The sequence below is a fragment of the Salmo salar genome, chromosome ssa11 (genome assembly GCF_905237065.1).
Source record: "Salmo salar chromosome ssa11, Ssal_v3.1, whole genome shotgun sequence".
NCBI classification, from domain to species: domain Eukaryota; kingdom Metazoa; phylum Chordata; class Actinopteri; order Salmoniformes; family Salmonidae; genus Salmo; species Salmo salar.
Window position 1 is genome coordinate 58,698,725 of NC_059452.1, and position 13,638 is coordinate 58,712,362.

Sequence of the window (13,638 nt, forward strand, 5' to 3'; positions counted from 1 at the left end):
CGGTCAGAGGAACTATGCATATGGAGCCATACATCCGGTCAGAAGGAACTAAGCATATGGAGCCATACATCTGTTCTCTGGTCAGGAGGACCTAAGCATATGGAGCCATACATCTGATCAGGAGGACCTAAGCATATGGAGCCATACATCTGGTCAGAGGAACTAAGCATATGGAGCCATACATCTGGTCAGAGGAACTAAGCATATGGAGCCATACATCTGATTAGGAGGAACTAAGCATATGGAGCCATACATCTGGTCAGAGGAACTAAGCATATGGAGCCATACATCTGGTCAGAAGGAACTAAGAAGGGATATGAAGGACTGGATAAAACAACCTCCCATTGATCACAATCCTTTAAGATACTAAATAATTTAGTCATGTCTTGTAGGCCTTGGAGACGACATGTAGTTTACACCAATGTCAGAACGCTTCCTCTCAATCACAGACAAGACAAAGGGAGAAGACATGTAGTTTACGCCAGACAGCTAAACATCATCAGTGGTGGCCATCTTGTCCCAGTGCAACAGAGCGGATCATGTCTGTCCATCCACTGATATACAACACAGACACAGAGACAGACAGCGCTTGGCCGTTGGCGTTGCTTCCAGACAGAAGAGAAAACATTTACCTCACAATAATAATCATGCCCCCCAATATTACACAGTGAGCCAACCAACCATCCATCACTCTGAAAGGATGTCTCCATTTGGGAATATTTAGAAAAACTAATAAAAAATATATATAGTGTACCATCTCAGCACCAGTCAAAAGTTTAGACACACCTACTCATTCAAGGGGTTTTTCTTTATTTTTACTATTTTCTACATTGTAAAATAATAGTGAAGACATCAAAACTATGAAATAACATATATGGAATCATGTAGTAACCAAAAGAAGAGAAACAGTTCAAAATATATTTTATATTTCAGATTCTTCAAATAGCCACCCTTTGCCTTGATGACAGCTTTGCATTCTCTCAACCAGCTTCATGAGGTAGTCACCTGGAATGCATTTCAATTAACAGGTTTGCCTTGTTAAAAAGTTATTTTGTGGAATTTCTTTCCTTCTTAATGCGTTTGAGCCAATCAGTTGTGTTGTGATAAGGTAGGGGTGGTATACAGAAGATAGCCCTATTTGGTAAAAGACCAAGTCCATTATGCCAAGAACAGCTCAAATAAGCAAAGAGAAACGACAGTCCATCATTACTTTAAGACATGAAGGTCAGTCAATACGGAACATTTCAAGAACTTTGAAAGTTTATTCAAGTGCAGTCGCAAAAACCATCAAGTGCTATGATGAATCTGGCTCTCATGAGGACCGCCAGAGGAAAGGAAGACCCAGAGTTACCTCTGCTGCAGAGGATAAGTTCATTAGAGTTACCAGCCTCAGATTGCAGCCCACATAAATGCTTCACAGAGTTCAAGTAACAGACACATCTCAACATCAACTGTTCAGAGGAGACTGCGTGAATCAGTCCTTCAGGGTGGAATGCTGTAAAGAAACCACTACTAAAGGACACCAATAAGAAGAAGAGACTTGCTTGGGCCAAGAAACACGAGCAATGGACATTAGACCGGTGGAAATCTGTCCTTTGGTCTGATGAGTCCAAATTTGAGATTTGGGTTCCAACTGCCATGTCTTTGTAAGACACAGAGTAGGTGAACGGATGATCTCCTCTTTTGTGGTTCCCACCGTGAAGCATGGAGGAGGTGGTGTGATGGTGCTTTGCTGGTGACACTGTCTGTGATTTATTTAGAATTCAAGGCACACTTAACCAGCATGGCTACCACAGCATTCTGCAGCGATATGCCATCCCATCTGGTTTGCGTTTAGTGGGACTATCATTTGTTTTTCAACAGGACAATGACCCAAAACACCTCTAGGCTGTTTAAGGGCTATTTTACTAAGAAGGAGAGTGATGGAGTGCTGCATCAGATGACCTGGCCTCCACAATCACCCAACCTCAACCCAATTGAGATGGTTTGGGATGAGTTGGACCACCGAGTGAAGGAAAAGCAGCCAACAAGTGCTCAGCATATGTGGGAACTCCTTCAAGACTGTTGGAAAACTCATGAAGCTGGTTGAGAGAATGCCAAGAGTGTGCAAAGCTGTCATCAAGGCAAAAGGGCGGTTACCTTGAAGAATCTCAAATATATTTGATTTTTTTAACACTTTTTTGGTTACTACGTGATTCCATGTGTGTAATTCCATAGTTTATGTCTTCACTATTATTCTACAATGTAGAAAATAGTAAACATTAAAGAAAAACCCTTGAATGAGTAGGTGTCCCCAAACCTTTGACTGATAACGGTAACCAGAAACCTTCCTGAACAACGGACTTGTGTTTTATATATAAAGGTAGCTGGGCCTAAAAGGAATACATCTTAAACCACCGTTGTTCAGGTCGTGGTCCAGGGTCCTCCCAGCAGGAGGTGCTTTATATCAGGCAGCTGATAGAAATGTCAATACAATAACAGAATGAAAAAGTAGGAGTCCACCACAGAGGGGTCCACCACAGAGGGGTCCACCACAGAGGGGTCCATCAGAGATGAGGGATGGAGAGGGGTCCACCACAGAGTGGTCCACTACAGAGGAGTCCATCAGAGATGAGGGATGGAGAGGGGGGTCCACCACGGAGGAGTCCATCAGAGATGAGGGATGGAGAGGGGTCCACCACAGAGGAGTCCATCAGAGATGAGGGATGGAGAGGGGGATCCACTACAGAGGGGTCCATCAGAGATGAGGGATGGAGAGGGGTCCACTACAGAGGAGTCCATCAGAGATGAGGGATGGAGAGGGGGGTCCACCACAGAGAAGTCCATCAGAGATGAGGGATGGAGAGGGGGGTCCACTACAGAGAAGTTCATCAAACTCTTTAGAAAAGAGGGGGGGTCCACTAGGATCAGCAGGCCGAGGACTGTGGGAGGGGCATGGCACGTTCCTTCTTCCTCACTCCGTTCATGTGTGCGTAGGGCGGTGAGTCATTGAAGGCTGGTCGCAGCAGGACCTGGGCGACCACCTCGGGGCCGTTGGACGCCACCTGTCCTGAGGCCCCTGAGCTCTGTGCCGAGGAGGGGCCAGGGGCCACTGGGGAGCAGCAGGCCTGGCTGGCGGCCCCGAGGGCTGGGGAACAGGGGGACGAGGGAGCCTGGGGCTGAACCTGCCCAGAGGACGGGGCTGAAGGTGGGGTGGAGCCCAGCGTTAACGGACCGGCGGGGGCCGTGGAGGCTGGTGTCTGTTGGGAGGGGGGAGGAGGGGGCTGGTTGGGCAGGGCGGACCCGGAGGTGGTGGGGGGACAGGGGATGGGGGGCGTGAAGAGGCAGCGGGACCTAAAGGGACATTGTTCATGTTTTCTACCTCCATGTCTGACTCCTCTGTGTCTGGAAGCTTGTTCTCTTCGCTGTAAAAGAAACTCATCTCTCTGAACGGTGGCTCCAGCTCCTCTTTGATGCTGTTAATGATCTCCAGAAACGACGGACGCATCTTAGGGTTGTACTGCCAACACATCCGCATCAACTCAAACCTGGTAGGAGAGAGAGAGAGAGAGCATTAACTCAAACCTGGTAGGAGAGAGAGAGAGCGAGAGAGAGACACAGTGAGACAGCGAGAGAGAGAGACAGCGAGAGAGAGACACAGTGAGACAGCGAGAGAGAGAGACAGCGAGAGAGAGAGAGAGAGAGTGCGAGAGAGAGAGATATTATCTTAGGGTTGTACTGCCAACACAGACGCATCAACTCAACCCTACGATAAGCATGACTGGTATTCCCACCAATGAACAGGCTACGATAAGCATGACTGGTGTTCCCACCAATGAACAGGCTACGATAAGCATGACTGGTATTCCCACCAATGAACAGGCTACGATAAGCATGACTGGTATTCCCACCAATGAACAGGCTACGATAAGCATGACTGGTATTCCCACCAATGAACAGGCTACGATAAGCATGACTGGTATTCCCACCAATGAACAGGCTACGATAAGCATGATTGATATTCCCACCAATGAACAGGCTACGATACGCATGACTGGTATTCCCACCAATGAACAGACTACGATAAGCATGACTGGTATTTCCACCAATGAACAGGCTACGATAAGCATGACTGGTATTCCCACCAATCAACAGGCTGAAAAGCATTATTTCGCTAAAGGATTTTTCTTCTCCCGGCCGGCACCCATTATATTTACCGGCTTTTCCATTTTTGGGGGGCAAAAATCCAGATATACCGGGCGAACAGAAACCCAGGTGTGTGTGTGTGTGTGTGTGTGTGTGTGTGTGTGTGTGTGTGTGTGTGTGTGTGTGTGTGTGTGTGTGTGAACCCACAGCATGTCAGGGCAGTTGTCTGGTTTGTCTAGCAGTCCTCCGTCCATAACGAAGCGCAGCACCTGCTCGTTGGACATCCCCTGGTAGGGCTGCTCTGCTAGCGTGGCGATCTCCCATAACACCACCCCAAAAGACCTGCAGAGAGAGAGGAGAGACGGGGTTATACACCACCCCAAAAGACCTGCAGAGAGAGAGGAGAGACGGGGTTATACACCACCCCAAAAGACCTGCAGAGAGAGGAGAGACGGGGTTATAACACCCTACACACCCTGGGGTTACACACCACCCCAAAAGACCTGCAGAGAGAGAGGAGACGGGGTTATACACCACCCCAAAAGACCTGCAGAGAGAGAGGAGACAGGGTTATACACCACCCCAAAAGACCTGCAGAGAGAGGAGACGGGGTTATAACACCACCCCAAAAGAGCTGCAGAGAGAGGAGAGACGGGGTTATACACCACCCCAAAAGACCTGCAGAGAGAGAGGAGACAAGGTTATACACCACCCCAAAAGACCTGCAGAGAGAGAGGGGAGACGGGGTTATACACCCTACACACCCTGACAAGAGGTCGACCGATTATGATTTTTCAACGCCGATACCGATTATTGGATGACCAAAAAAAGCTGCCACCGATTAATCGGCCGATTTAATATAAAAACATGTGTTTTATTGTATTTGTAATAATGACAATTACAACAATACTGAATTAACACTTATTTTAACTTAATACAATACGTCAATAAAATCAATTTAGCCCCAAATAAATAATGAAAAATGTTCAATTTGGTTTAAATAATGCAAAAACAAAGTGTTGGAGAAGAAAGTAAAAGTGCAATATGTGCCATGTAAAAAAGCTAACGTTTAAGTTCCTTGCTCAGAACATGAGAACATATGACAGCTGGTGGTTCCTTTTAACATGAGTCTTCAATATTCCCAGGTAAGGAGTTTTAGGTTGATGTTATTATAGGAATTATAGGACTATTTATCTCTATACCATTTGTATTTCATATACCTTTGACTATTGGATGTTCTTATAGGCACTATAGTATTGCCAGTGTAACAATATAGCTTCGGTCCCTCTCCTCGCTCCTACCTGGGCTCGAACCAGGAACACATCGACAACAGCCACCCTCGAAGCAGCGTTACCCATGCAGAGCAAGGGGAACAACTACTCCAAGTCTCAGAGCGAGTGACGTTTCAAACGCTATTAGCGCCCACCCGGCTAACTAGCTAGCCATTTCACATCGGTTACACCAGCCTAATCTTGGGAGTTGATAGGCTTGAAGTCATAAACAGCGCAATGCATTGCGAAGAGCTGCTGGCAAAACGAACGAAAGTGCTGTTTCAATCAATGCTTACGAGCCTGCCGGTGCCTACCACCGCTCAGTCAGACTGCTCTATCAAATCATAGACTTAATTAGAACACAATAACACACAGAAATACGAGCCTTAGGTCATTAATATGGTCGAATCCGGAAACTATCATCTCGAAAACAAATGTTTTTCCTTTCAGTGAAATACGGAACTGTTCCGTATTTTATCTAACGGGTGGCATCGCTAAGTCTAAATATTCCTGTTACATTGCACAACCTTCAATGTTATGTCATAATTATGTAAAATTCTGGCAAATTAGTTCGCAACGAGCCAGGCAGCCCAAACTGCTGCATATACCCTGACTCTGCGTGCAATGAACGCAAGAGATGTGACACAATTTCATGTTAGCAGGCAATATTAACTAAATATGCAGGTTAAAAAATATATACTTGTGTATTGATTTTAAAGAAAGGCATTGATGTTCATGGTTAGGTAGATTGGTGCCATGACAGTGCTTTTTTCGCAAATGCGCTTGTTAAATCAACACCCGTTTGTCGAAGTAGGCTGTGATTCAATGAGAAATTAACAGGCACCGCATCGATTATATGCAACGCAGGACACGTTAGATAAACTAGTAATATCATCAACCATGTGGAGTTAACTAGTGATTATCTTAAGATCGATAGTTTTTTATAAGATACGTTTAATGCTAGCTAGCAACTTACCTTGGCTTCTTGCTGCCCTCACGTAACAGGTAGTCAGGCTCCTCGTGGAGTGCAATGTAAGGCAGGTGGTTAGAGCGTTGGACTAGTGTTAAAGGAATTCCTGCTTGAGAGTAATGATTAAATAATTCTACCCTGAATTTAGGGATATGGTCTTTATAGCCTGTAGAATAAGTAACTAAAGGGTTTTAAGCCTAAGTCTCATGAGATTGACTAGGATAGGAGAGGAATAGGGGTCTGTGTGTTTAACCTCTATGGGCTCTATGGGCTATTACTTCAATTTCTCAAACATATGACTATTTTACAGCCATTTAAAGACAAGACTCTCGTTAATCTAACCACACTGTCCGATTTCAAAAAGGCTTTACAACGAAAGCAAAACATTAGATTATGTCAGCAGAGTACCAAGCCAGAAATAATCAGACACCCATTTTTCAAGCCAGCATATAATGTCACCAAAACCCAGAAGACAGCTAAATGCAGCACTCACCTTTGATGATCTTCATCAGATGACAACCCTAGGACATTATGTTATACAATACATGCATGTTTTGTTCAATCAAGTTCATATTTATATCAAAAACCAGCTTTTTACATTAGCATGTGACGTTCAGAACTAGCATACCCCCCGCAAACTTCCGGGGAATTCGCTAACATTTTACTAAATTACTCACGATAAACGTTCACAAAAAGCATAACAATTATTTTAAGAATTATAGATACAGACCTCTATGCACTCGATATGTCCGATTTTAAAATAGCTTTTTGGTGAAAGCACATTTTGCAATATTCTAAGTACATAGCCCAGGCATCACGGGCTCGCTATTTAGACACCCGGGAAGTTTAGCACTCACCATAATCATATTTACTATTATAAAAGTTTGATTACCTTTTGTTGTCTTCGTCAGAATGCACACCCAGGACTGCTACTTCAATAACAAATGTTGGTTTGGTCCAAAATAATCCATCGTTATATCCGAATAGCGGCGTTTTGTTCGTGCGTTCCAGACACTATCCGAAATAGTAAAGAAGTGTCGCGCGCATGGCGCAATTCGTGACAATAAAATTCTAAATATTCCATTACCGTACTTCGAAGCATGTCAACCGCTGTTTAAAATCAATTTTTACGACATTTTTCTCGTAGAAAAGCAATAATATTCCGACAGGGAATCTCCTTTTCGGCAAACAGAGGAAAAAATCCCAAAGGCGGGGCGGTCGGGGTCACGCGCATAAGCCCAGTGTCCCTTGATCGGCCACTTGAGAAAGGCGATAATGTGTTTCAGCCTGGGGCTGGAATGACGACATTCTGTTTTTTCCCGGGCTCTGAGCGCCTATGGACGACGTGGGAAGTGTCACGTTAGAGCAGAGATCCTTAGTAAATGATAGAGATGGAAAAGAAGTTCAAGAAATGGTCAGACAGGCCACTTCCTGTAATGGAATCTCTCAGGTTTTGACCTGCCATTTGAGTTCTGTTATACTCACAGACACCATTCAAACAGTTTTAGAAAATTTAGGGTGTTTTCTATCCATATGTAATAAGTATATGCATATTCTAGTTACTGGGTAGGAGTGGTAACCAGATTAAATCGGGTATGTTTTTTATCCAGCCGTGTCAATACTGCCCCCTATCCTAAACAGGTTAAAGCAGAGCTGGCCAGGAGGCCTCACTACCGTTTATATTAGACTCAAACTGCTCTGCTCAGTCCTTCTCACAGTGTACACTACTAAACCAAATGACAGCACACAGTGTACACTACTAAACCAAATGACAGCACACAGAGTGTACACTACTAAGGGTCAGGGTGTGTAGGGTGTATAACCCCAGGGTGTGTAGGGTCAGGGTTAGAGGTCGACCGATTAATCGGAATGGCCGATTTAATTATGGCTGATTTCGAGTGTTCATAACAATCGGTAATCGGTATTTTTGGCCACCGATTTGCCGATTTTATTTTTGTTTATTTATTTATATTTTAAGACCTTTATTTAACTAGGCAAGTCAGTTAAGAACACAGTCTTATTTTCAATGACGGCCTAAGAACAGTGGGTTAACTGCCTTGTTCAGGGGGGATTAGTTTTTGCAACCTGCCGGTTACTAGTTGTTAAGAGAATTATGTTCTCAATGTTAACTTCAATTAATACTCAGTCTGCCATCCATAATGTGTACGATTCTGGTTTAATAACACAGACAAGAGGACTAGCTTACAAGAATCAGAATTGTTTATTCAGTAGAGCGTTCTGTAGTTCCTACACAAAACATCTATTATATACCAGGCTTCTCATTTACACATTACACACTAACACTAAGGAGAGTTAATTGTTATTCCCCAGAACTCTCAACACCGTAAATTCTTACCCAGCTGACAGTATTTTAGTACTCTGAGATTAGGGAAACCTGGAGGGTTCGAGCTAGGTCAGGTCAACCACAGTTTAACAGTTCTTGATGTTTACTTAAACAGACAGAAGCTGCAACGGGCCTTGTGTTCCACTCCCTCTCAAAACATCACCAGGTTAAATGGCTTCCCAACGGGGGACAAATGGAGAGAGGGGTTCAGGCTCTTCTACAAGCTTGGCTCCCTTCCTTTTAAAATGTCGTCCCCTCCTGGAAGTGAACTGCTCCATCCTCATGGAAATGAGAGGGTGAATGGGTGAATGGGTGCAGTTACCAGACATCGGAGGTGGTGGTGAACACTCCATCTTTAAGGGACTCGGGGGACATCCATCGGACCGGCAGCAACCCCTTTCCTCCTTTACGGTAGTAGTCTGTCTCATAGATGTCTCTGGTCATACCAAAATCTACCTCACACACAGGGAAGAAAGGGGGAAATGACTTAACATGCATGTATAAAAAAAAACGTTCACATCAATATACTAGGCTAAATTACAAGCCTAATTGAACTGTAATTCTTTAGGAGGAAGTCTGTCTGTCCGTACCACCTATCTTGACGGTGTAGTCGTCTGCCACCATACAGTTCCTGGCGGCCAGGTCTCTGTGGACAAACTTGTTAGCGTTGAGATAAGACATCCCGTCCGCAATCTCGCCAGCCATCTGAATAATCTTCTTCAGAGGTGGGAGGTTGAGACTGTAGGACTGGGACGGCTGTGTGTGTGTGTGTGTGTGTGAGTGAGTGAGTGAGGAGAGGAGAGAGAGGAGAGGTTAGAGTCCATCTGAATAATCTCCTTCAGAGGAGGAAGGTTGAGACTGTAAACTCACTGGAGAATAAACTGGATAAACTGTTGGAGATTATCCTACCGACAGGACATTAAAAACTGTAATATCGTATCCTGTAATATATATGTTTCACCGAGACGTGGCTGAATGACGACACTGATAATATACAGTTGGCTGGGTTTTCCGTGCATCAGCAGGACAGAACAGCTTCGTCTGGTAAGACAAGGGGTGCTGTTGTGTGTCTATTTGTCAATTACAGCTGGTGCTTAAAGCTAGTGAGGGAGATATGAGTCTCCAGCTTCAGTGATTTTTGCAATTCGTTCCAGTCATTGGCAGCTGAGAACTGGAAGGAAAGGTGGCCAAAGGACGAATAGGCTTTGGGGGTGACCAGTGAGATATACCTGCTGAAGCGCGTGCTACGGGTGGGTGCTGCTATGGTGACCAGCGAGCTGAGATAAGGCGGGGCTTTACCTAGCAGAGACTTGTAGATAACCTGGAGCCAGTGAGTTTGGCGACGAATATAAAGTGAGGGCCAGCCAACGAGAGCGTACAGGTCGCAGTATATGGGGCTTTGGTGACAAAACAGATGGCACTGTGATAGACTGCATCCAATTTGCTGTGTAGAGTGTTGGAGGCTATTTTGTAAATGACATCGCCGAAGTCGAGGATCGGTAGGATAGTCAGTTTTACAAGGGTATGTTTGGCAGCACGAGCGAACAACGCTTTGTTGTGAAATAGGAAGCCAATTCCAGATTTAATTTTGGATTGGAGATGCTTAATGTGAGTGAGTGTGGAAGGAGAGTTTACAGTCTAACCAGACACCTAGGTATTTGTAGTTGTCCACATATTCTAAGTCAGAACCGTCCAGAGTAGTGATGCTGGACGGGCGGGCAGGTGTAGGCAGCGATCGGTTGAAGAGCATGCATTTAGTTTTACTTGTATTTAAGAGCAGTTGGAGGCAACGGAAGGAGTGTTGTATGGCATTGAAGCTCGTCTGGAGGTTAGTTAACACAGTGTCCAAAGAAGGGCCAGATGTATACAACAGTACATCATGATAAACTGTTGACCACACTTTCTACCAAGAGAGCCGTCTATTTACCACCACAAACCGATGATGGCACTAAGACCGCACTCAACGAGCTGTAAGGCCATAAGCAAACAAGAAAATGCTCATCCAGAGAAGGCGCTCCTAGTGGCCGGGGACTTTAATGCAGGCAAACTTAAATCAGTTTGACCTCATTTCTACCAGAATGTCACATGTACAACCAGAGGGAAAAAAACTCTAGACAATCTTTACCCCACACACTGACGCATACAAAGCTCTCCCTCGCCCTCCATTTGGCAAATCTGACCATAATTCCTGCTTACAAGCAAAAACTAAAGCAGGAAGTACCAGTGACTTGCTCAATACGGAAGTGGTCAGATGAGGCGGATGCTACGTTAAGGGACTGTTTTGCTAGTACAGACTGGAATATGTTCTGGGATTCATCCAATGGCATTGAGGAGTATACCACTGCAGTCACCAGCTTCATCAATAAGCGCATCGACGACGTCGTCCCCACAGTGACCGTACGCACATAACCCAACCAGAAGCCATGAATTACAGGCAACATCCACACCGAGCTAAAGGCTAGAGCTGCCGCTTTCAAGGAGTGGGACACTAATCCGGACACTTATAAGAAATCCCGCTATGCCCTCAGACGAACCACCAAACAGGCAAAGAGTCAATACAGGACTAAGATGGAATACTACTAGACCAGCTGACGCTCGTCGGATGTGGAACGATTACGGACAACAAAGGGAAACCCAGCCGCGAGCTGCCCAGTGAAGCGTGCCTACCAGACCGGCTAAATGCATTTTATGCTCGCTTTGAGGCAAGCAACACTGAAGCATGCATTAGAGCACCAGCTGTTTCGGACAACTGTGTGATCACGCTCTCCGTAGCCAATGTGAGCAAGACCTTTAACCTGTTGGGGGTAGGGGGCAGTATTGACACGGCCGGATAAAAAACGTACCCGATTTAATCTGGTTACTACTCCTGCCCAGTAACTAGAATATGCATATAATTATTGGCTTTGGATAGAAAACACCCTAAAGTTTCTAAAACTATTTGAATGGTGTCTGTGAGTATAACAGAACTCATATGGCAGGCCAAAACCTGAGAAGATTCCATGCAGGAAGTGGCCTGTCTGACAAGTTGTGTTTCATCTTGGCTCTTTTTATTGAAGACTGAGGATCTTTGCTATAACGTGACACTTCCTACGGCTCCCATAGGCTCTCAGAGCCCGGGAAAAAGCTGAACGATATTGAGGCAGCCTCTGGCTGAAACACATTATCGCTTTTGGCAAGTGGCCGATCAGAGTACTATGGGCTTAGGCGCGTGCCCGAGTCGACCCCATGCTTCATTTTCTTTCGTCTGTTTACCTAAACGCAGATTCCCGGTCGGAATATTATCGCTTTTTTATGAGAAAAATGGCATAAAAATTGATTTTAAACAGAGGTTGACATGCTTCGAAAGTACGGTAATGGAATATTTAGAATTTTTTGTCACGAATTGCGCCATGCTCGTCACCCTTATTTACCCTTTCGGATAGTGTCTTGAACGCACGAACAAAACGCCGCTGTTTGGATATAACTATGGATTATTTTGAACCAAACCAACATTTGTTATTGAAGGAGAAGTCCTGGGAGTGCATTCTGACGAAGACAGCAAAGGTAATAACATTTTTCTTATAGTAAATCTGACTTTGGTGAGTGCTAAACTTGCTGGGTGTCTAAATAGCTAGCCCTGTGATGCCGGGCTATCTACTGACAATATTGCAAAATGTGCTTTCACCGAAAAGCTATTTTAAAATCGGACATATCGAGTGCATAGAGGAGTTCTGTATCTATAATTCTTAAAATAATTGTTATGCTTTTTGTGAACGTTTATCGTGAGTAATTTAGTAAATTCACCGGCAGTGTTCGGTGGGAATGCTAGTCACATGCTAGTCACATGCTAATGTAAAAAGCTGGTTTTTGATATAAATATGAACTTGATTGAACAAAACATGCATGTATTGTATAACATAATGTCCTAGGGTTGTCATCTGATGAAGATCATCAAAGGTTAGTGCTGCATTTAGCTGTGGTTTGGGTTTATGTGACATTATATGCTAGCTTGAAAAATGGGTGTCTGATTATTTCTGGCTGGGTACTCTGCTGACATAATCTAATGTTTTGCTTTCGTTGTAAAGCCTTTTTGAAATCGGACAGTGTGGTTAGATTAACGAGAGTCTTGTCTTTAAAATGACGCAAGCGTCCCACCTAGCCCATAGAGGTTAAGGTCTACACCTGTTGTATTCGGCGCATGTGACAAATACAATTGAATTCGATTTTTATGTGACCTCAGGTGGTAGGGGTCAGGATGAGGGATTAGGATGAGGGGTTAGATAATTTACGTCTTTAGCCCGTAGTGACCTCAGGTGGCTAGGTGGTAGGGGTTAGGGGTAAGTAACTTACGTCTTTAGCCCGTAGTGACTTTAGGTGGTAGGGGTTAGGGGTAGGTAACTTACGTCTTTAGCCTGTAGTGACCTCAGGTCGCTAGGTGGTAGGGGTTAGGGGTAGGTAACTTACGTCTTTAGCCCGTAGTGACCTCAGGTGACTAGGTGGTAGGGGTCAGGATGAGGGGAAGGTTACTTACGTCTTTAGCCCGTAGTGACCTCAGGTGGCTAGGTGGTAGGGGTCAGGATGAGGGGAAGGTAACTTACGTCTTTAGCCCGTAGTGACCTCAGGTGGCTAGGTGGTAGGGGTCAGGATGAGGGGAAGGTAACTTACGTCTTTAGCCCGTAGTGACCTCAGGTGGCTCTTCAGATCTCCTTTAGTCATCAGCTCCATGATAACCAAGGTGGGCTGGCCCTGCGAAACCACACCCAGCAGACGCACCTGCACCAATCACAGCACACAAATGACATCAATGGTCAGAGCCCACATCCTGAACTGACAAACAGTGGGCTCCTCATTTGTTCACAGAAACATAAGTCAGGAAAGGGGGTGTGGAGTTATAGGTCAACATCTAGACAGGACAGGGGGAGCATCAGGTCAACATCTAGACAGGACAG

The 13,638-nt window shown here is 44.9% G+C and overlaps 1 protein-coding gene across 1 annotated transcript in view; it reads right to left on the reverse strand.

The window, feature by feature from the left end:
- Positions 1 to 2,185: 2,185 nt before the first annotated feature.
- Positions 2,186 to 13,638, reverse strand: part of LOC106592162 (insulin-like growth factor 1 receptor) — a 129,545-nt gene continuing 118,092 nt past the window's right edge. The window contains exons 15-20 of the mRNA XM_045689791.1: positions 13,355 to 13,462; positions 9,301 to 9,466; positions 9,033 to 9,162; positions 4,333 to 4,467; positions 3,283 to 3,527; positions 2,186 to 3,127 (exon numbers count right to left, since the gene is read on the reverse strand). Coding sequence (XP_045545747.1) covers positions 2,907 to 3,127; positions 3,283 to 3,527; positions 4,333 to 4,467; positions 9,033 to 9,162; positions 9,301 to 9,466; positions 13,355 to 13,462 — 1,005 coding nt within the window. The 3' untranslated portion in view covers positions 2,186 to 2,906. The remainder of the gene's footprint in view (positions 3,128 to 3,282; positions 3,528 to 4,332; positions 4,468 to 9,032; positions 9,163 to 9,300; positions 9,467 to 13,354; positions 13,463 to 13,638) is intronic.